The sequence below is a fragment of the Misgurnus anguillicaudatus genome, chromosome 16 (assembly GCF_027580225.2).
Source record: "Misgurnus anguillicaudatus chromosome 16, ASM2758022v2, whole genome shotgun sequence".
Classification (NCBI taxonomy): domain Eukaryota; kingdom Metazoa; phylum Chordata; class Actinopteri; order Cypriniformes; family Cobitidae; genus Misgurnus; species Misgurnus anguillicaudatus.
Window position 1 is genome coordinate 4,433,458 of NC_073352.2, and position 23,897 is coordinate 4,457,354.

The 23,897-nt window shown below is 41.9% G+C and overlaps 2 protein-coding genes across 15 annotated transcripts in view; one reads left to right on the forward strand and one right to left on the reverse strand.

Annotated features, from left to right (window-relative positions):
* The first annotated feature begins 5,627 nt into the window (after nucleotides 1-5,627).
* Nucleotides 5,628-7,580, forward strand: LOC129422571 (uncharacterized). 2 transcript variants are annotated; one of them, XM_055178583.2, is made up of 6 exons: nucleotides 5,628-5,834; nucleotides 6,147-6,440; nucleotides 6,564-6,875; nucleotides 6,989-7,024; nucleotides 7,146-7,226; nucleotides 7,348-7,580. In XM_055178583.2, exons 1-6 carry the CDS (start codon nucleotides 5,774-5,776, stop codon nucleotides 7,383-7,385), a joined length of 822 nt encoding a protein of 273 aa, XP_055034558.2. In that variant the 5' UTR covers nucleotides 5,628-5,773; the 3' UTR covers nucleotides 7,386-7,580. The 2 variants fall into 2 exon arrangements, with proteins under 2 accessions (XP_055034558.2, XP_055034559.2); XM_055178584.2 differs by having other exon boundaries at nucleotides 5,629-5,834; nucleotides 6,992-7,024.
* A 3,683-nt stretch (nucleotides 7,581-11,263) lies between these two features.
* limch1b (LIM and calponin homology domains 1b) overlaps nucleotides 11,264-23,897 on the reverse strand; it is a 131,502-nt gene continuing 118,868 nt past the window's right edge. For 12 of the 13 annotated variants that reach the window (XM_073854026.1, XM_055178568.2, XM_055178567.2 and 9 more), the window contains 3 exons: nucleotides 15,574-15,682; nucleotides 13,021-13,123; nucleotides 11,264-12,785 (listed from right to left, as the gene is read on the reverse strand). In XM_073854026.1, coding sequence (XP_073710127.1) covers nucleotides 12,760-12,785; nucleotides 13,021-13,123; nucleotides 15,574-15,682 — 238 coding nt within the window. In that variant the 3' untranslated portion in view covers nucleotides 11,264-12,759. Of the gene's footprint in view, nucleotides 12,786-13,020; nucleotides 13,124-15,573; nucleotides 15,683-23,897 lie in introns of those variants that run through there. The other variant, XR_008637448.2, reaches the window with a different exon arrangement.

The following is a 23,897-nucleotide window of genomic DNA, read 5'->3' on the forward strand; positions in this document are numbered from 1 at the left end:
CGTTTCTTCTCGTGTTGTTCACCCTCTCTCTTTCCTTCTCCACAGGTGGTGACTAGGACACAAAAGTGCAGTTAATTCGATTCGTATGGCTCTCACCTCTTCTGCGGGACACAGCGTACCGTAGGTACAAGTTTCACTCGTGGCGCTCACTCCGTGTCGATCGGAGACAATGTGTTCTCCGTATCTGTCGATGAACGGGCTCAAAGAGGTTAGTATATATGACTTCTAGCAAATGTGGCAGGCTTACGTCAAATGTTTGCGATGTGTCTGATGGGACAAGCAGTTCCTACGTGGCGGCGGGGGCGAACCCTCTCGACTGGCTCGATGGTTACAGAGGGGTGGACGTCACACCGTCTCACCGGGCCGGGCGCTGCCCTCTCCTCGCTACCGTTAGGTGATCGAACACTGGACAGGGGCGCCCCTTTGTAGAGACCTCGGGACGGTGAAGTTCCTACACCTCTCACTCTGCAACAGCAATTTCTATACAGTTGAACACATCCACAATGACAGCCCCTGATCGTACTCACACATCTGCTAATCCTTCTGTTCTTCGCCGCCGCTCTCCAATTTCACCCAATGCCTGGACGGGGGAGAAATCGTTCCGAGTCACCGTACTATTTCCTTAGACCTGGAGCACACTCACAACATATGCTATACTGAAGTAAATAAGGGCCGACAGCCTCTTCGTTTTCCCTCGACGACGTGTATGAAGGCGGGGGTTTTTCTGACAAGACACACAATAATGCACAGCAATCCACAGCAATATATACAGCACCACGTCAAAATAAAGGTTTCCACGGCACAAGGACTCACCCACCACACTCTAGTGAACACAAAAGACCACCCGTCTTCCTCCACTTCGCTTAGGTTGGATCTGGCGATGAAATATACGGCCTAGTTGGTAGTATCGTCGTTGTGACTGCTTCAGTATGGATTCCTTCAGCTCACCCACCGCGCTATTTTAGGGGTAGGGCCGCCCTCCTTCTCCTGGAGGTGCCTATCACAAAGGCAGATAAATAGCAATGCGGTTCCAATGTAATCTGAGTACTCACATCGAGGCCCGTCTCAGTTCCGTTTCACTTTGTCTCCGTTTAAAATGTATTCCTTTCCGTTTCCCTTTCAGGTCCACGAATATCTTTGCCACCATACAACTTCAGCCTGTGGGAGAGAGAGTCCAGACAACCACCAGCAACACGCCAAACGGGCACAACACAGCGCTTCAACACACCAAACAACTAACGGATCAAGGTTTCTAAAAAGCCTCCGGTGCAGTGCTCCTTTAACTCACAGCCCCGTCCTTTTCGCCTCTCCTGGCTGCCGCACTCTTTCCTCTCGCTATAAGCGCTCTTGTGGATCAACGTAGGGATGGCTGACGCGAAACAGTCGTTCCGAAGCTTTGCGAGACCCCGAAGCGCAGATGTGTCGAAACACTGATCCGAAGCGCGATTCAAAACACCCATGTCACGTGACTATGACCAAATGAAGCCTCAAAGTGTTTCACCAAGTGTTTCATCAGGTGTGGTCTGCCGAATCAGCGTTTGATTTGCACGGTCGGGAACAGACAACACAATCGCACATCTGTATAAAAGTGAAATAAACGCATATTGACCTTGTGGGTTTTTGTGAGAGGAGTTTTTTAAAGGCTGGAGAAATTATCTGTAAAAAAAGAAGTAGGCTAATTCCTTCCACACACGTGACATGGTGGCTTGATATATTTTATTAATTTCTTATTGTTTATGTGGTATTTATCTCTATTCAATTTATTTATTAAATAGACCAGCTTATAGTTATTGACAATGGTGAGCCTAAAAGCTCATGTAGTTGTAAAACAGATGTTAAAACAACAACAAATATGTAACTTCATTGTGACGATGGAAATAGTAACGCGTTTCCAGGGATTCGATCCTAAGTGTTTTTTGCATGAGAGTCCAGTACACTATCCACTCTCCCACCTGATCACTTGTGTTAATCAATCAACATGTGGGATATAATTTGTCAGCGCTCGTCTAAAACCTTGTCAAGGTTGCTCTATGGTAATACGTGCGAATGACCACTAGGTGTCACTGTGGAGGCGGTTCCGAACCATGTTTCGAAGCCTCGACACAATTGATTCAACTGTTTCAGTGTTTCACAAAGCCTCGCTCTGCCCATCACTAGATCAACGGCGCCCTCCGGCTCTTCCAAGGACGGGGCGTGTGGTTCAATCTGCCCTAGGCAATAAAAAGGAGCTCATGCCCGAAACAACAACCACTGCTTTGTGTTCTTGCAGGGCTATTTAAGTGCTTCAAACTCCCACAGCCTCCAATCACACTTTGCTTGATTAATTCGTTTCACCTGTAGCGAATTTGGCCTTGTTTGTCTCCATGGAGAACCAGGAAGTAAACTGGTGTTTTTAAAAATTCTGTCCGGGTGGAACCTCTCCTCTCCATTTTTGGTTCCGCCCGAAGTCACCCTGTGACATTACTGTAAGCTTTCTGAAAGCACTTTGCTCAGGATCCACTCCGGGTTTTCTGACTGTGTAAAGCTGAGGTAAAACTTTAAGCATGGACATACTTTTAATACAGGAAGGCTCATATTGGAGGTCAGTGTAAAAGACAAATGGAGATTCAGTTGGCTTAGCGAAATGGGGAAGCCTTTTAGTTCGTGGGATAAAAAAATCAAACAGCCAGGCGAGCCAGGTACGTGTCTTTGCATTGTATGTCTAGGGCAGTATTTTGGGGGTAATTGATTTGTCCCGTACATAATCACTCGCGTCCCGTTTTTTGACTGATACGCTGATCTAACCAGTGACTGATACAGTTTTGTTAAAGTTCATGTGGCGCCACAGAGGCAGATGACATCAAAATCCTGTGAAAGCGATTCAAGAAAACATACAGAGGAGACTTCAAATACTTTGATGTCATCTGCCTGTCGGTTTCAGCACCGCTGTAAGAATCGAACCAGCAGCAATGCTGATCACAACACATGAGAATGATCAACTGTCATTCAATCACAGACTCCCTCAAGTGTAAATTAAAAGGGGTGATATAATACGATTTCATATTTTCTTTTTTTTAAAGTGGGATATTTAGCGGTTTCGCCTCAATTTACTATGCCTCAAAAGCATTTCCAACTTTGCTTGGACATTCTCGTGCATGATTCACAGTCTGTAACTTACGTGTGTTTTAATAATCTTATTTGTTAAAGTATATTATGTTGACTCGAAACTACAGCTTACAGAATCTATGTAAGAGTTTTTTTTAGTTTGTCACACGTAGATTAATATGAAGGGGATAACATTTTTAACCCTTAGTGCAAAAGTCACAAGTGTTTTGTTTAAAGGACTGTGTTAAAAGTAAAGCTGTAAATTAACAAACTATTAATAAACCTACCATATGTTGTAGGCATAAAAGTTATAAATTAGGAGATTAGCTATCATTCTGACAAATGGCTTAAATCTATATATATATATATATATATATATATATATTGTCATGGTCCTGTCTTCAAGTCACAGTTTTTAAGTCATAGTGACAGGATAATGGCAGCCCAATGTTTTGTGTGAGAGCACTGGCTTTGTTTTTTCATTGCCATGTGCTTTCTGTCTCGTCTCCTGACCCCGCCCCCTTGTTTCCTTGTTAATCATCCCATTATTGTTGGATTCATGTCACCTGTTCCCCTCTTGATTTGCTCCTCTATTTAATCCTCTTGTATTCATTGTCCTGTGCTTGTGCTTTGTTCAGAATACTTGTGAGTACGCTGTCTTTGTAATCTAGTCAAGTGGTGTTTATTGTATTAGTCTAGTTCACCGTTTAGTGTCTCCCTGCTTAGTGTTAAGTGTGTTTTAGGTCTAGTCTTGTTTAGGTTTATCTCCCTCTGTCTAGTATCTTGTTTGTTATTTTGCCCCCTCGTGGGCTTTATTTTCTGTTTGTTTGAATAAAGAGTTTGTGTGCATCCCCACCACCGTCTGCACTTGGGTTCCTCTTGTAAATCCCTTATATTTATATTAGGGCTGTGAATCGATTAAAATTTTTAATCTAATTACATACTCTGTGATTAATTAATCTAAATTAATCGCCTACATAATTTTTGCTGTGAAAGTATTAAATATTTCTTTTTAAATGAATCAGTGAATAATCAGCATTAGTGACATTGAAGCTCAAAAACTCTATTATTACAGTATTTTCACTGTTCAAATAATGGCCATAACAATCAACAAAAATAACCTAAAGTAATATGCTAAGGAAATAAAGTGCTTCAGGAAGATTATTTACCAAAAGTTTAACAGTGCAATATCAATTGCAGGGCTTTTGTGTGCAATTGAACATAAACCTTAAATAAAGAACCCGACAGGTGGATGACATCAAAGTACCGCGAGAGCATTTAGGAAGCAGTCTTCTGTTATGATTTCTTGAACTGCTCTCACGGGATTTGATGTCATCTGCTTCTTGGTTCTTGTGGCGCCACATAAAGTGTACTCACTAGTTTAACAAACCCGTTTTATCAGCCACTGGTTAGATCAACGTAGCAGTCAAAAACGGGACGCGAGTAATCACGTACGAGAGAAATCGTTTACACACAAAATACAGGACACCTATACTGTGCTATATTTGGTTTTCTGATCCCCATCTTCATCATTCCGCTAAGCCAAGTCAATCTCCATTGGTCTTTTACACCTTTATCGATCTCCAAAACTTCGGAGCCTTCCTGCATTATAAGTATGTCCATGCTAGCTGAAAATAAGTTTTACCTCATCTTACGGGCTACAACCAGAAAACCCGGAGTGGATCCGGTGCGTAGTGATTACAGAAAGCTTACAGTGGAGAGAGGAAGGTGATTTTGCTCCACTCCAGGCTTTGATCACATCCCACTTAAAAAGCTGAATACACGTCGTATTTATGAAAAGTTAATTTAATAATTTTGCAATTGACGGAAATCCGTGTAACGACGGAGAACTTTAATCCATGTTCTTTGTATGATGTGGTACTTTAGAGTGGACGAACTCTATGATATGCAAATTCTTTGCTGCAGACGTTGCATACTTTATTTTTATCATCACTTCCATCAGGCCGTTTCTTTATAAGTAAATGTTCCAGTCAATGATCCAGTCACCGCCAGAGCGTTCTCATCTACCTCCTTTATTTTACAGTCAAATGGTGGCTAGAATGTATCCAGGTTCAATACGGAATGGATTAATCTGCGTTATTTTTTTTAACGCGTTATTTTTTCTCAGATTAATTAATCGAATTAATGCGTTATTTTCACAGCCCTAATTTATATATATATATATATATATATATATATATATATATATATATATATATATACCTCAGGAGACTTCAATATGGCATTAATGGCAAAAAATGCATCTCAAAATGCATCAGATTGATGGATTAAAAATATGGAATTTTCAAAATTTTCTTGCGGGGGAGCATGCCCCCAGACCCCCCTAGAGGGGTATATCCTTCTCACCATTTTCACCCCTAACCCATTTTCATGCCTGAATAAAGTATGTTGGTGAATGTTTTGCACTGTAGTTCATTTAAGACATATTTCTGTTCAAGCTATTAACGGATCTGTCAGGTTTCCGATATGTGTCCCCCCAATGTTAAACTTATTCCTACGCCCCTGATTATATCAGTATTAGGTTATCATTAAAATGTGATGGCCCAAGACGTCTGTGTATTGTAGTGTTACAAAATAGCATCGACCACAGGAAGAGCTGATGATGTTTTACGGAAGAGTTGTGAGCTAATAATAAAAACAGGAAGATAGACAGACAGACAGAGACGAAATGGCTGATAAGTGTCAAATATATCTGCTGGGATTGATCATTTTCTGCTCACTTCTCACAGGTAAAAACAACATCTGTATTTACTGTATAAGAGATTTATGTTAGAGAGATACGTGAATAATATAAAAATGATTTAATACATGATAGTTTAAAGTGGATCGATCTCAGAGCACCACTAAGATTTAGTTTGTCTGGAGTGCAGTCACTGGTGCTTACAAAACTCATTTTGCTCCTATTTGCAAGTGCCTATGCTTTTACTTTGTATGTTAACATGTGTATGTACAGTAAAGACTTATTTAGGTGTAACGCTTGTAGATGTTTAATAATCAAGAATGTGTCTGATTTCCATTTTGAAAACCTAAATCTGTGTCAGGTACCAGTGGAGTGGTCAATGTGTTCTGTAGTGATGGAGTAAATGTTACTCTGCCCTGCAGTGATGCTCCTCCTGACTGCACATTAACACACTGGATGCATTATAAAGACAGTAAATCAAATGGAGTTGAACTGTTTCATGAAGGAATAAAGCAGATGGATCATAAAAGAGTGAGTCTGGGGTCTTACTGCTCTCTGAACATCTATAAAACCACAATAGAAGATCACGGGCTTTACACCTGCCGTCAACTAATAGATGCAACTGATGTCCAAGTTTATCTACATTTTCTTCATGGTCAGTGTTTCTGTTCATTATTATTATTGTTTTATTTAAAAGAGCACAATCGTCTCTTTTAACTCACGTTTACATTGAAGAGTGAAGTCTGTTGTGTGATTTGTGTTTTAATTTGTGTTTCAGTGTCTTTATCATCCACACAGACTGAGATTAAAGCAGGCAGATCTGTCACTCTCTCCTGTCAATTATATTTATATGATGGATATGATTGTGAGAGTTTTCTTCATAAGTATAGATTTCAGATGATCTGGGTGAATGAGTCTGATGTTAATCTTCAATCAGACTCCAGATATCAGATCTCATCTTCAACAAAACACTGTAACAGCAGTCTGACTACAACACTCCTGAATGAAGACAACAACAGAGAGTTAAGATGTCAGATTATTAAAGGAACTGAAGTTAAGACCTCAGACAGATACACTGTCAAGTATTCGGGTAAAACTCCATATTTAACTTTCTCATACACTTTATTTACTGGATAAATATTCCTCTAGATTTAATACCAGTATTTGGTATTTATGTTTCACTCTTTTCATCTTTCGATTCAGCAGACAGTGAGACTGTGAGTGGATTATTATTAAGAGGTCAGAAAAGTCTTTAATTAATGTTTTTTCATTTTCTCATTTTAATGCTTTACAGTCATTTATAGTTTAATGAACTGAGTTTGTATTTTGTTTTATAAACTTTATCTGTTTGTGTCTGCAGTGATTATTTTTATTGTTGAGTTTGCAGTACTGACAGCACCTACTGTTATTCTTCTCTTGATCATCTGTGAAAGGAGATCTGGTGAGTTTTTTTAACAGTCTGATGATTCACATAAAGTAACACAAACAAACTAAAATATTAAAACATGTTAGTCAGTTTCCTAATATTCAATATGTTTGTCATTGTGTGTTTTTATTCTCAGAGAAGAAGAGAAACAACTCACAACATCTAAACAATTGACAGACAAATCCAAATGTCATTTATTTGTTCTTCTGTTGAAGTCTAAAAACTGTTGTCTATTAAAGCATCATAGCTCTATTCCTACTTGTAAACATGACTTTGTAGACCATGATTACTGTTAGCTTTTCTTATAAAATGTTAAATGCTCTCTTATTTGTATGTCTCTTGTAATTACAAAAGATTACTTAAAAATAAAGGTGATACAAAAGTTTATTCGCATTGATGTCTTTTTGCTTCCCTAAAGAAACATTTAGTCGGTTCTTAAAAAAACATTTCTTTCTCACCTTCATCTTCAGATGTTAAATGTTCTTTATGGAGCCATAAACCTCCCTTGACTCTTAGAAGGAAAAAACTGAACAAGGAACAAGTACTTTGTACTTACTGTACCCAGTTTGGTGTTTCTCAGTGGACAACTTTAGTATTACTGTAATCGTCTTGAATATTTGACTACCGGTAATCAAGAAATGGGATGAAAAAAAGTTTTTGGATAGGTTAGGGTTTGATTAAAAAGCTTACCAAAATATTTTTCTGGAATAGTTTCAAAAGGAAAACACAACCATTAAGTGTTAAAGGGGGTATAATGTAAAATTTACTTTTATGGTGCACTCAAAAAAATACTTACAGCCAATCATTGGATGGCCAAGAATTGTTCATTTTAGGTCAAATAAAATATTATACATTCATAAATGGATGAGTTTTTGTTTATTTGGAGATATTTAAATTTTCCATGTTGTACATATAATAAGAGTAAAGTTACTTGGATAAATAAGTGAAATTTGAGTTGGTGTCCTGAATCCCATTGGCATTCATTTAATGACCATAAAGAATTTATTTTAGATCAATTTAAATATTATACATTTATAAACACATGCATTATTTTTCTTTGGAGAAATGTAAATTGTCCAGGTAGTACATGCAATGGGTTGTACATAGCGCAAGCAAAAGCAGTTTCTTAATATTTCTGTCTCTGGGTAAGAAAATCTACTTTTAACATTATTTTAGGTGAGATTATACACTCACCTATAGAGGATTAATAGGAACACCTGTTCAATTTCTCATTAATCAACCAATCACATGGCAGTTGCTTCAATGCATTTAGGGGTGTGGTCCTGGTCAAGACAATCTCCTGAACTCTAAACTGGATGTCAGAATGGGAAATTTTGAGCGTGGCATGGACAGGCCGGTCTGAGTATTTCATAATCTGCTCAGTTACTGGGATTTTCCCGCACAACCATTTCTAGGGTTTACAAAGAATGGTGTGAAAAGGGAAAAACATCCAGTATGTGTCAGTCCTGTGGGCGAAAATGTCTTGTTGATGCTAGAGGTCAGAGGAGAATGAGACGACTGATTCAAGCTGATAGAAGAGCAACTTTGACTGAAATAACCACTTGTTACAACTGAGGTATGCAGCAAAGCATTTGTGAAGCCACAACACACACAACCTTGAGGTGGATGAGCTACAACAGCAGAAGACCCCACCGGGTACCACTCATCTCCACTACAAATAGAAAAAAGAGGCTATTTGCACGAGCTCACCAAAATTGGACCGTTGAAGACTGGAAAAATGTTGCCTGGTCTGATGAGTCTCGATTTCTGTTGAGACATTCAGATGGTAGAGTCAAAATTTGGCGTAAACAGAATGAGAACGTGGATGCATCATGCCTTGCTACCACTGTGCAGGCTTGTGGTGGTGGTTTAATGATGTGGGGGATGTTTTCTTGGCACACTTTAGGCCCCTTAGTGCCAATTGAGCATCGTTTAAATGCCACGGCCTACCTGAGCATTGTTTCTGACCATGTCCATCCCTTTTGACCACCATGTACCCATCCTCTGATGGCTACTTCCAGCAGGATAATGCAACATGTCACAAAGCTCGAATGCCCTGGATACTGTATGCATCCCACAAATCTCCATCAACTGCAAGATGCTATCCTATCAATATGGGCCAACATTTCTAAAAAATGCTTTCAGCACCTTGTTGAATCAATGCCACGTAGAATGAAGGCAGTTCTGAAGGTGAAAGGGGGTCAAGCACAGTAATAGTATGGTGTTCCTAATAATCCTTTAGGTGAGTGTATATACACTAGTCAACATTCGAAGTGGATCAAAACCATTCAAAAAAGTTTACATAAAACCAATCCCTAATACCCATTCTTGTCTAGGACAACTTTGATAAACTTTTTTGATCCACTTCAAATGTTGACATAAGGAAGAAATAATAAAAAACAGGAAAATTATGAAATATTTAATAAATAGTTTTGACCATGAAAGCATTTTATTTATTTTTAGTTGGATTTTTCGTTCAGTGTTTATACACTGTAAAAAAATTCTGTAGAAATAACAGTATTACTGGGTATTACTGGCAACTAGCTGCCAGTAACTTACTGTAGATTTTACATTTATGGTATTTACTGGCAACAGTTTGTTCAAAGTTAAATGAACATGACACATTTTCAGTCTTTTTCTTCTACAGTAAGTTACTGGCAAACAGCTGCACAATTACAGCAAATTTTTTACAGTGTATAATTGCTTCTATAAAAATGCAGATGTCATCTACAAATAAATTACAAAGAACATCAGAACCAATAACTTGAGCAATACTGTAAATTTTAATACTAAAAAGAGTTACTGCTAAAATACTTCCTACACTGCAAAAAAAAGACTTTCTGACCCAAGAAAAAAAATCTTGAAAATGTTTCTTGAACAATAAATTCAAGAAAAATTCAAGAAAAAATTGTTTACCCCATTGGCCGATATTTTTTGCTTGTTTTATGCACAAAATCTCTTAAATTTGATATTTTTGGTCTAAAAACTAGACTAATTTTCTTGGGTTGTTTTGCTCATCAAGAAAATACATCTTAATTTAACAATCTTTAGATATTTTTACAGAAAACAAGACAAAAATACTAAGATTTTTTTCCTTGAAATAAATTTTTTGCAGCGGTACTCCAAGTTCTTGTTTATGTGGGTCGGACACAGTATTGTCTACCTTGACTCTAAAAATTATATTCGAAAGAAATCTTCCAATAAAAACAGCCTCTAAAATTTAGTCCAAGTCGAAAAAAATAGCATGCTCTTTCTTAATAACCAAAAACACCATCACAGAAATTCTTTTGGTTCTAATGGAATATGGCCCAAAACACACTACAGTGTGGTGGTTTTAATAGTAAAAGCTAATGGTTCTTATTGGCATTTTAATGGAAACCATTGTAATTTTCTGTAATGGTTTTATTGTTTTTTTCAGCAGGGCCATCACGGATATAGGTTTCAAGACTGGCAAGGTGATCTGTTTCTGCATACACCTTTCCTAAAACCACATTGGGCCTTACTTAGAAGTTGTTTGAAATCCAGGAACCAGACTAGACGATTATTTATTTACCATCCTCTCCATGAAACGAGTGTGAACACACTTCAGCACCATGCAGTGTAATTATCAAAAAATAATTTAAACATTTAAAATCAACACACCCTAAAACATATAAAATGGCTGAACAGAAACATTGTTGCCTTTGTTTGCCTCCCTCAAGGTATTTTCTGTTATTTAATAAAGTCTTTTGTTAAGAGATGTCTGCAAATGGGTTCTGTCCCCCATCACAGGTGACATTAACATCATATTAGTTGACATAAAAACAGATTATTATCATACTAGTTGATGTTAAAACATCATGGAAGTAGCCCGTAGCTCATTCTCAATGCCTTTAAAAACATTATGTAGCAAAGCAAAGTGATCCAAATACTACCCTTGAATGCACATTTCTTGTCAAAATGACTATACAGCTGTTTTAAGCCATCCATTTGTTATATTTTGCAGAGCAGTATTGAATGTATCATAAAAATATTTCTTCTTTAACATTTTAGGCCTGTGACACAACATGAACTTATTTTTTAACATTTTATTTATAAACATACAGCCATGTTAACATCAGATTGATCTCTTGGATAGTGTATATTCGTATAACACAATAAATATACCTTAGATTTAAGGGATATATTTTCCAAGGTAAGTGTTTTCCCTCCTAAACAACAAAAACTTTCCTGGCAAATCCCCCGACCTTCTGTAAAGCTACAGTTATGACAAATTAAACATTAAATACATGACCCACCCCGAAGCACAGAAATACTGGCTAAATAAACCGATTATGACAGAAGATTACATAGCAAATATGATGAGAATGATCACGTTTATAACAACAAAAGTCTCCATGGCCTTTTGGTCGGGTATTTAAAATGTAGGAGCAAACATTCATAGACATTATGTTTAAACTGTGTTAAATTAAGCCAGTTTGATAGGCAGCCCATACATCTGTATTGCTTTGTCATGGTCAAAATGAACAAATGAAAATAGATCAAACTTTATATATACTGTATATAAAAAACTAATTGACTAGCAATTGTCCAATCCAAATTTTGGATTTAAGCAAAAAGTGTAATGGGCCAAACATTTAAAATAAACCTTTCATGTTACAACTGTTAAGAAAACATATGTGAAGTGTGCTGTGAAAAAGGGGAAAACTGAAAGATTTAAAAGCTCAGAGTTCACAATTTCAAAGAGCAACTGGCAACCAGCTGCATATTATATTACATGACCAAAAATATTTAGTTTTATCAGATCAATACAGAAATAGTGTTTGGATTTAAAATATCATTCACTCCGAATCCCTTATACAGACATTGCATCACACTTAAGGCACATTATTTCAGTGCAACAACTTCCTAAGCCATCTGTTTAGAGAAAAATACTTCAAGCAGCTGTATCCATACAACTTGTCATTTTTTACGTGCACAACTCAATTTTGTTTACATGTGTAAAAATACATACTTTCTTCTAGATAGGAAATGATCAGGGGTCACTGAGGCACTACAAATTCAAAAATTTGTCTCATTTACACCTTTCTCATCCATTAAAGGAATACTGTAAAATAAATGTTTATAAGATATCTAAACATTTTAATCCACTCTCAATGGCAGGATTACTATGTAGCCACCAAATTAAAATGTATTAAAAAATACTTTGCGATGTCAAAAACTTTTTAAATTAAATACATTTGCAACATCAGGATAAAGATTCATTCAGACAAATCTGAAGGAAACTGAAATTATATTTGATTTATAGCGCAAATCTTCCACATAGTGTTGCATACTGTACTGTTTATAACTATTTCCAGATAATAAACAATGGACTTTACAAAGAGTCAGCGACAATGTTGGAAACCTAAAAAATGAAAAACATGGGTTTTGCTACAGTCTCACTTTTGGTGTTAGAAAAACAAAAACCCTTGAACAATGGATTTGCAGTGGTTTCAAGTTAAATGTGCTTGTATTGGGCATGAAGATGTATTATAGGTAGACTTCTTAAGATCCCAAATCAAATATTTCACAAGGTAGTGGGCTGTCCGGCAGCTGAAAGACAAGAGAAATGAAGAGCAACACTGTAATAATAATCAACTGCTGACTATAATTCAATTTCGAAAAAATTACAATGGTTGTTGTAATTTTATACTGAGTAACACCACCACATATTACAAAATAAGACATTTTTATGAATTGTGAATCATTGCTGTTAGTATTTTTTGATTGTTTATCATTTCAAAATTGAAATACAAACATTTCTGATAATTTATACTGTGTGACTCACAGCGGGAGTGGATGTAGCACTGATGGCAGTTCAGGAGTCCATTTCTAATCCTCACATCTGTTCCTGTGCTGGTGTCACCCAACTGACCCTTACAGATACCACACTGAGACAGAGACATTTAAACAAACTTTACACTAATCTATATGATAGGAAAACAAGACACGTGCTGTAAACAATGGTTTTAATTATTTTAACCTACTGTTTCTGCCCCAAATTTTATCCCTTCATTCTCAGAAAATTAAAAAAGATAAAAAAACCCCAATAAAATACAGCTTTTATAAAGTCCTTAAAACTAACAGTAATACTTTACAATAAGGTTGTATTTGTTAACAAATTATTTAATGCATTATCTAACATAAACTAACAATGAACAATACACTCCCTGACAAAAGTCTTGTCGCTTGTGTACAAATTGACCTAAAGTGCCGCTAAAATATATTTCTAATCAAGATTTGTTTTCAAGAAATGGCTCATTTTAATCCCAACAGCTTATGTAATAATGTTTCAGTGCAAAACGAAACTGTCAAAAAGTATTCTAATATTCACAGCTTGGTAAAGCCCATTGAGTCAATTTTTGCAAAGACATAAGTCTGGTCGCCTTGTCATATGAGCTTCATCTGTGACTAATAATGGATCAATTAGGTCTCAGGTGTGTATACAAAGAACCCCAGTACACTAGACCTTCACATCAACTGCAAAACATGCCTAAGATTCACCCTGAGACTAAAGTTTTGATTATCAAGAGGCTGAAGACCAGATCCACACCTTCAATGTGTCTCAGCATCAAGTACAAAAGATAAAAAAAAGATTTGAAGATACTGGAGACATTTTGACAAGCCCGGGTCAGGCAGACCCCGCAAAACAACTGCTCGAGAGGACCGTTTGTCGGATTTTGTCTCGAAATGGCCTCCATGGTTGAATCAGTGCCCAGAAGCCAGCACTAAACAAAACACAATTGAAAAACCATGTGGCATTTGCCAAGGCCCACATCCTGCTAAAATGATGGATTTTTCAGATGAATCTTCTGTTAAATTACACCAAAGTCGCCTCAAATATTACAGGAGCACTAGTGGAGCCCGCATGGATCAGAGAGTCACCCAGAAAACTGTGAAGTTTGATGGCGGAAAAATCATGGTCTGGTTACATCCAGTATGAGGGTGTGCAAGAGATCTACAAGGTGGAAGGCAACATCAATAGTCTAAAATACCAAGAGATCTTAGCTACCTCTTAAATTCCCAACCATAAAAGAGGCCAAATTCTGCAGCAGGATTGTGCTCCATCGCATACTTCCATCTCCACATCAAAGTTCCTCAAGTCGAAGAAGATCAAGATGATCCAGGATTGGCCAGCCCAGTCACCAGACATGAACATCATTGAGCATATGTGGGGTAGGATGAAAGAGGAAGCATGGAAGACGAATCCAAAGAATATTGATGAACTCTGGGAGGCATGCAAGACTGCTTTCTTTGCTATTCCTGATGACTTCATCAATACATTGTATGAATCCTGCCCAAACCGAATGGATGCAGTCCTTCAAGCTCATGGAAGTCATACAAGATATTAAATTGGGATCTCACAGCACCACTACTTAATTTGCTAAAATATTTTTGTATTTGCAGTAAATTTGTTCAATTTCTGTAGAGGCGACAAAACTTTTGTCTTGCCAAAATTTGACCTTTCTGTCTTGATTAAATGATAAAAAAAATTGTGAAACTAATTCATTTCAGTGCATTAAACATCATTTGGGAGGGTTTTAGCTTTTCATATGAGCTATTTCTAACACCAATTGATTAATTAAAAGTCAGGTTAATAGCAGGTGTTTCTACAAAATAGATAAGCGACAACACTTTGTCAGGGAGTGTACTTCTAAAGCATTTATTCACCTTCATGTTCATTTTAGCATTTACCAATAAATTATTCATATCAAAAGTTGTATTCCTGAACTAACATGAAAACTATATTGCTCATTGTTAGCAAATGCATTTACTAGTTAGAAAAGTTTATTGTATTATAGTGTTACTGATAGGGCATTGAAGAGGTTATGCCCTCCAAAAGTACAGTATTGTTCTTTGTTGGTAAAGCATGAACAGTTTTTGTCTTTACAGCAAACAGAGCATTTTTTTCTTAAAGGCCATGATCTCTGAAAGCAAATGTTGACATTTGAAATCACCTAAACAAACACGCAATACACCCCAATAAAATTTTTTTGATAGCCACTGACTGACTGGTTAATTTTACCCAAAAGCTTTTCTAAATGCTGTTGGTAAGGGAGTGAGGAGCTCATTTGCATTTAAAGGTACAAAGGCTACATGAAAACCATACTTTTTTGCTCCTACCCAAATAGTGGAATTTTGGACATCTTATAACAAATTATTTGTAGGGTATTTTGAACTGATACTTTACAGACACATTCTAGGCACACCTGAGACTAATATTACATCTTTAAAAATTGACATAATATGTGTCCTTTACAGAGGGAAAGCTAAAATCTGTACAGCAAAGAATGCGGTTGATAATTTTACAATCGTCATTCTTCTGTAGACACACACATACCTTAAAGCACTGAATGTGGAAGTAAAGGCTAAGAGTTTCGATAATCATGGCGGCACCTTTGCCAAGTGGGTGACCACAACTTGAACACAGCTTCTTCCCACTGACAGACCTGCAAAACAAAACAAAACAAAACAAAACAAAACAAAACAAAACAAAACAAAACAAAACAAAACAAAACAAAACAAAACAAAACAAAACAAAACAAAACAAAACAAAACAAAACAAAACTTAAAATTACTTATGTGGAGAAAAATATAATTGGCAATATTCATTTCCTTCAATGATAATTTCTTTAATCACCAAAAACTAGTTTTAAGATAATAAAAAATGAATGACTTAAACAAATATAAAGAGTCAGACAGTAAGATCCCAGAACAAATGTTAAAGGAATACTCCACTTTCACGTATAAAGGTCAAGCATTACATATGTAAAATGCCCACTTGTAGACCATTTTAAACAATAAACTGACTTAAAAAGAAATTAATTAGTATCATTCCACATACAACAAAGTCTGAACGCTCCTTTTTCTCCTCACTTGTAAACATGTGGTAGTTTCGGATACGTCATATGTGAACTTTTGATCTGATTATGTAATACTTAAGCTCACACTGACGTATCACACGGCTAGTGCAAGGCGAGAAGTTGTGTGCTGTGTTCGTAACCATTCCCTCATTCACTATTCCTTATATAGCAAATGACAATTGAGTCCACTATATGGGAAAGTAGTGAAAGAAAATCAGTAAGCAAATTTGGACACTACCGTATATACTAGTGTTGTAGTCAAGACCACCTAAACCGAGACCAAGTCATGACCAAGACCAAGACAGGCCGAGACCAAGACAAGACCAAGACTTTAAAGGGTCGAGACCAAGTCAAGACTAAGACCAAGACATGCCGAGACCAAGTCAAGGCCAAGACCAGTGCAAGTCACTGCATTAAAACACTTATGATAAAATGTGGAATATGCATATGATTAGGCACTTCTTGTCTGTGTGTGTGGGTTGGTCTATGTGGTTTACGAGGACATGAATAGTGTATAATGACATGTTTATTATGCTATAAACGTGGTTTACGGGGACACAGAGAGTCCATGAACGGAAAAGCTAAAAAAAACATACCAAATGGTAAAAATGCAGTCGATTCCGAGACCGAGACCTTTAAAAAGTGTTCTTGAGACCGGTCTCGAGAACTACAACACTAGTAAATACCATGCGTCAGAGAGCTGTTGCCGAGATTCGTCATAAACCCCTAGAGGTGTGCACATCAAAGCTTTTACGCCGGCGGCTGGCGCATGTTTTTAATTGTTTCCAATGGAAGCTTGTTCAAAAACGCCAGCAGCTAGCAGTTTTCCGCACTCTGCGCTGAGCATCGAGAGTTGAAAGAGATTCAACTGTGGGTGAAAAGCTCCGTTTGTCAATGTCAGTTATCACGGCCATCAAATCCCAGTGGAGGAGGGGCGGGACATTACCACAGCAACCAACCGGCTCACAGCTGAAGTTTCAGAGCTCATCAGTGTCAGTCCTCACACGGCTTTCCAATTACAATGGAGGGGCGGGATAAACATAACTTGTTCACGTAGGTTTTTTGGACACTATTACTAGAAAATGGCGGACACCAAATATAGTGCATTATATAGGAGATAGGGAGTTAGGGCAGGTTTGGGCACAGCAGTGGTTTAAAAGCAAGGCGTTTTTTGCCAAAGTAATGATCGTTTCACTAGATAAAACCCTTATGCATCGGTTGGGATCGTTTAGAGCCCTTTGAAGCTACAATGAAACTGCAATCTTAAACTGCAGTGAAATTGTAAACTGTTAAGGTCCACTAAAGTCCATTAAATGGAGAAAAGTCTGAAATGTTTTCTTAATTTCTTCTTCACTGAACAAAGAAAGACATAAACATCTTGAATGAGTAAATTATCAGATTTTTTTTATGAAAGTGGAGTTACCCTTTAACCCTTTATTTTTTTATATTTACACATGTACCCAATGTGACATCCAAAAGTAAACAACAAATCAATTTTTGAAATATCTCTTATCTCATTGTGAAACCTCAAGAAGCTGCTTGATAAAATGATATGAGAACATTTTTACAAATTCTAGGGAAAGTGTGAGTACTTTGAGGATGCTAAAATATAACATTGTTTTGATCTTATTTATATGGAGCCCCTAAGGGGACATGGAGAAAACAAATCTAAAGTTATTTCCCTTTCAGTCGGTCACTACGACGTCACATCGTGACCGACGAATTGGGAACTCGCTTAGAGAGACCAATCTGCTTCGAATACTACTAAAACGCCAATGAACTTGGCATTGAGATATTTGCATAATGCTGGCGCCGCCCCGCCAGGTGCGTATATAAGCCCCAGGTGCAAATATAGAAATCAGCTTTTTATCGTTTCGAAAGCCGGCAGTATCTGCTACTGAGAAGCTACTCTCTGCTCTGGTGGGAAACGATTGCTGAAGTTGGTTGGACAAGCAGTACCACAGCGGACGCCGCAGTTTTCCACTACTCTGCATCTTTTTTGTTTTGAGTTATTAGTGAGTGCGTTGCTGATCCCTGTGCGCATCATCAACTGAGCATCTAAGAGTGAATTTCCCTAAAGAGTGATACGGAGAGCTTTGTGCCTTGTTAAAGGCAGCCACTCTCTCGTATATCCGGAGATCAGCGTCCTTTTCAGGATGGCTTTTCGTCCGTGTGTTCTTGGATGCGGCAAGTACATGGGTCCAAAGGACGGTCACGAGCGCTGTCTTTCATGCTTGGGCATCGAGCATGCGGAGGCGGCGTTTGCTGGGGGTGCATGTTCTCATTGCGAGGAGATGTCCCTTCTGGATTTACGCAGGCGGTTGTCGTTTCTACGGGAACGGCGTCCGCGTCCGGTGAGTTCCGACCGCCGCCACGGAGCGGCTGCGAAGCTCTCTAAGGACGATCTGCGTTTAATTGTGTTGAGCCGGTCGGGGGATTCGTCCTCCGGCTCTCAGCTTTCCCGTCCTCAGCCGGTTGAGGTGCCTATGGAGACTGCAGCCTCGTGTTCTACGAGCGCTGTAGAATCCGTTGCGCCTCCCTCTGGAACCGCTTCGACCGCAACACCCGAGGGTGGAGCCCCTCTTTCTGAAGCTGACTCCGACGTTCTTCCTCCCTCTGGTCGGGTTGTGACGCCGGAGTTTGACCCGGAGATGGTGGCTGTGCTCTCTCGAGCGGCGGAGACCGTAGGGTTGGAGTGGGTTAACCCCCCACAGCCCGAACCGTCCCGCCTGGATGATTGGTTCTTCGGAGCTGCCCGGGCTTCACAGCCCTCTCCACCAGTACCTTTCTTCCCCGAGGTGCACGAGGAGCTGTCACGGACTTAAAAGTCGCCGTACTCTACCCGGTTACGGCCGATTCAGCCCTCCCCCCTCACCTCCCTCACCAACGGAGCCGCTAAGGGTTATACGGGGATCCCCCCTGTAGAGCGCGGCGTCGCGATGCAGCTGTGTCCGACCACCGCTGCCTCCTGGAAGGACCGCCCAACCCTTCCCTCTCGGGCTTGTAGACAGTCGTCCGGTTTAACGGGCGCTGCCCATCAGGCTTGTGGAGAGGCGGCTTCGGCTCTGCATGCAATGGCTTTGCTGCAGGTCCATCAAGCGAAGGCCTTACGAGATCTGCATGAGGGAGGACATGACTCACCCGTCTTCTCGGAGCTCCGGGCTGCCACTGATTTGGCTCTCCGCGCTACGAAGGTGACGGCGCAGGCAATTGGTCGTGCGATGTCTACACTCGTGGTCCAAGAACGCCACCTATGGCTGTGTCTGGCGGACATGACGGAAGCGGACAAGAACAAGTTTCTGGACGCTCCAGTGTCACAGACTGGCCTATTCGGCGAGTCGGTGGAGTCTTTTGCACAGCAATTCACCGCCGCTCAGAAGCAGACTGAAGCGATCTCTAAGATCATGCCCCGGCGCAAGAGGCCTGCCTCTCGTCCACCAGCACCGGCTGCCCAGTCTGCTCCTCGCCGAGGGCGCCCTGCGGCGGCTGCCTCCGCCCCCCCCCCCCTAGGAAGTCATCCAGACAACGGAGGGGGAACAGCCGTCGACAGCCCGCCCCGCCCGCTCCACCCGCCTCCCCGTGGTCGCAAACGGGGATCTAAGCGGCCCTGAGACGGGCGACCTGGATTCGGATGGGATCACTCTTCGGGAGGTGGTGAACGCACCGCTCCTTCCCCCGGAGGAGGGCCGGGTGGAAAATCTTTGGTTTCGTTTTGTTTCTGTTCCGCCGGCTTCTCAGCCGGCACCCACAAAACCACAAAAAGAGTGCATTCCTATTACTTCTCCAGGTCTTCAGAGGATCGAGAGAGCCGTGAGCGGGCATTCATCTGCTCATCCTCCCTCTCCTCCATTGCCAGCGGGGGTTCTGAGGAGTCCGAGCTCTCCACTGCGGAGACCGGACCACCAGCACCCTCAGCGGTCTCAGGTCAGTGTCACAACACACACACACACTGTAGTTGCGTGCGCTCTTACGGCGCGCGCACCGGCAGTCTCACCTGTTCCGCTCGTCTGCCCCACCGCGAGCTCTCCGTTTGTGCCGTTAATTCCCCTCGCACGGTCCCTGGAAGCTTGGCTTCAGCTTACCAGTCCGTCTCGATGGGTATTACGCACACTCCGCCTCGGTTCCGAAATACACTTCAACCGGCACACACCCAAAGTCTCGGGCATTCGTTTCACTACAGTGAAAGCGCCCGATGCACATGTACTGCGTGCAGAACTCGATGTCCTCCTGGCAAAGGACGCGATCGAACCGGTCCCTCCAACCGAGATGAGCTCGGGGTTTTACAGCCCGTATTTCATAGTTCCAAAGAAGGGCGGTGGGTTACGACCGATCTTGGATTTGCGCGTTCTGAACCGATCTCTCCAAAAACGATCCTTCAGAATGATAACGCCGAAACTGATATTTCAGTCAATACGCCCCCAAGATTGGTTTGCAGCAATAGATCTGAAAGACGCGTACTTTCATGTGTCCATTCTCCCTCGCCACAGACCGTTTCTGCGCTTTGCGTTCGAGGGGCGGGCATACCAATACAAAGTACTACCGTTCGGGCTGTCTCTCTCTCCCCGTGTATTTACGAAAGTAGTGGAGGCGGCGTTAAAGCCCCTGAGAGAGAGCGGTGTTCGCATTTTGGCTTACCTCGACGATTGGCTTATAATAGCGCATTCTCGACGGACGCTTTGCGAGCACAGAGACTTAACGCTTCGGCATCTCGCCCGTCTGGGTCTTCGGGTCAACTGGGAAAAGAGCAAACTTTGCCCCACGCAGAGGATCTCTTTTCTCGGGATGGAACTGGACTCGATCGATTTATCAGCACGTTTAACAGAAGCGCGCGTCCAATCAATTCTGACTTGCCTTGGTTCTTTCCGAGGGAAGAACGCGGTCCCTCTGAAACAATTTCAGAAGCTCCTGGGAAATATGGCAGCAGCCGCGGCCGTGACACCGCTCGGGCTGCTCCATATGAGACCGCTTCAGCGTTGGCTTCACGATCGAGTCCCGAGGAGAGCGTGGCGCCCGGGCATTCACCGTGTAACCATTACACCTGCGTGTCGTCTAACATTCACCCCGTGGTTAGACCCTGCGTTTCTGAGAGCAGGGGTGTCCATGAGACAGATTTATTGGCATGCTGTTGTACACACAGATGCATCCAACACGGGGTGGGAAGCCACGTACAACGGGCTTGCAGCTTCGGGGGTGTGGACAGCACCCCAGCTGCACTGGCATATCAATTGCCGCGAGTTGTGGGCTGTATATCTGGGACTCGTACGCTTTGCTACGGAGCTGCGAGGGAAGGATGTACTAGTACGCACCGACAACACTGCGACCGTTGCGTATATCAACCGTCAAGGCGGTTTGCGCTCTCGTCACATGTCGCATCTCGCCCGTCATCTCCTCCTTTGGAGTCAGAAGCATCTGAGGTCCCTTCGTGCCATTCATATTCCGGGTTCGCTCAATACAGCGGCAGACGCGCTTTCCCGAGCTGCGCGCCCCGGAGAATGGCGACTCCACCCCCAGACGGTACAGCTAATTTGGAAGAAGTTCGGTCGTGCGCAGATAGATCTGTTTGCGTCGCCAGACGATACCCACTGTCGCCTGTTTTATTCACTAACCGAGGGCAGCCTCGGCGTGGATGCGCTGACACACAGCTGGCCGCGGGGGATGCGCAAATACGCGTTTCCACCAGTGAGTTTAATCGCACAGACGCTGTGCAAAGTCAGGCAGGACGAGGAGAGCCTTCTTCTGGTCGCTCCTTACTGGACGACCAGGAATTGGTTTCCAGAACTAATGCTCCTCGCGACAGCCCCTCCCTGGCGGATTCCCCTGAGGAAGGACCTTCTTTCTCAAGGAGGGGGCACATTATGGCACCCGCGCCCCGACCTGTGGGATCTCCACGTATGGCCGTTGAGCGCGCACAAGGTTTAGGTGATTTATCGCAAGCGATATCTAACACCATCGCCGCGGCTCGAGCTCCGTCCACAAGACGGGCTTACGCGCTTAAGTGGAACCTTTTCGTCGATTGGTGCTCTTCGCAACGCGAGGACCCTCGAGAATGCCCCATTAATGTTGTGCTTTCATACCTTCAACACCGGTTAGATGGTAGGCTGTCACCCTCCACCATTAAAGTTGATATCGCTGCTATTTCTGCTCATCACTCACTTATTAACGGCAGATCAGTCGGCCAGCACGACTTAGTTATTAGGTTTTTAAGAGGCGCTCGTAGGCTAAACCCCTCGCGCCCTCCCTCTATTCCTCCTTGGGACCTGTCCATGGTGCTGAAAGCCCTGCAGGGAAACCCATTCGAGCCTTTGCAGTCTGTGAGTCTGAAGTTTTTATCAATGAAAACTCTGACCCTACTCGCATTGGCCTCTGTTAAGAGGGTAGGTGACCTTCATGCATTCTCTATCGACGATTCGTGCCTTCAGTTTGGCCCTGCTGTCTCGAGTGTTACATTGAGACCCAGACCAGGCTACGTGCCCAAAGTGCCCACCACTCCCTTCAGAGATCAAGTGGTGAGCCTACAAGCTCTGCCCGCGGAGACGGCAGACCCGACCATGGCTTTATTATGCCCCGTACGAGCGTTACGCATCTACGTGGATCGCACACAAAGCCTTAGGACCTCAGATCAGCTCTTTGTTTGTTATGGTGGTCAGCAGAGAGGGAAAGCTGTCACTAAGCAGAGGATGTCTCATTGGATAGTTGATACTATCGCCCTTGCTTATAATCTGCAGGGCATTCCTTGTCCATTTAATTTGAGAGCTCACTCTACTAGAAGTGTCGCCTCATCTTGGGCACTCGCTCGTGGTTCCTCGCTAACAGACATCTGCAGAGGCTGCTGGTTGGGCGACACCTAATACGTTCACTAGATTTTACAGTGTTCGTGTCGAGCCTGTCTCCTCTCGTGTTCTTTCCTCGTTAGGGGAAGCACAGAGAACAGGCTCGCAGGTCGGCTTGCAACCTCCGACTGCTGCTCCAAACTGAGCTCAGTATGGAAGGCCATCGAGGCAAAAATGCGTAATAATTTGGTTTGCCTTCCTCCGCTGCCTTGGCAGCCTGATGTTGCGGAGCATCTGCTGCCAGCCTCTCACTAGCTGTATCCTCGCGAACCTGTGTTTGGCTCGGGCATCCACATTGCGTCCCACCGGGTTCCTTTGTGAGTATTTATCCGTGGGGTTAATCCTACTAGCCCACGTTTCCCTCAGCAGAGCACTGCTTTGCTTACACAGCCACGGCTGTCATTTATACCTCAACTACGGTTGACTTTCGCCCACCAATAGCCCTTAACGGGGCGGTGGCTTCCGCAGCGTCCCTATACCGCTCAGATAGGGCGCTTCCCAGTCGCTGGCACTACTGTGGGGTTAAAGGAACATCTAGTGCCCGGCCTTCTGCCTTAAAACCTAATTCTCCTTATCCTTAAGTGGAACCGGAGGGCTTTACGCAGACACTGGAAGAGGTCAGCCCTTAGTGGCGTTTTGGTAGGGATTCCCAATTCGTCGGTCACGACGTGACGTCGTAGTGACCGACTGAAAGGGAACGTCTCGGTTACGTATGTAACCCTCGTTCCCTGAAGGAGGGAACGGAGACGTCACGTCCCGTCGCCACAGGGCTGCTCCCTGCTGTTTATCGGCCGGTCACACTTTCCGGCTTTCTCAGCGAAAAAGAAGCTGATTTCTATATTTGCACCTGGGGCTTATATACGCACCTGGCGGGGCAGCGCCAGCATTATGCAAATATCTCAATGCCAAGTTCATTGGCGTTTTAGTAGTATTCGAAGCAGATTGGTCTCTCTAAGCGAGTTCCCAATTCG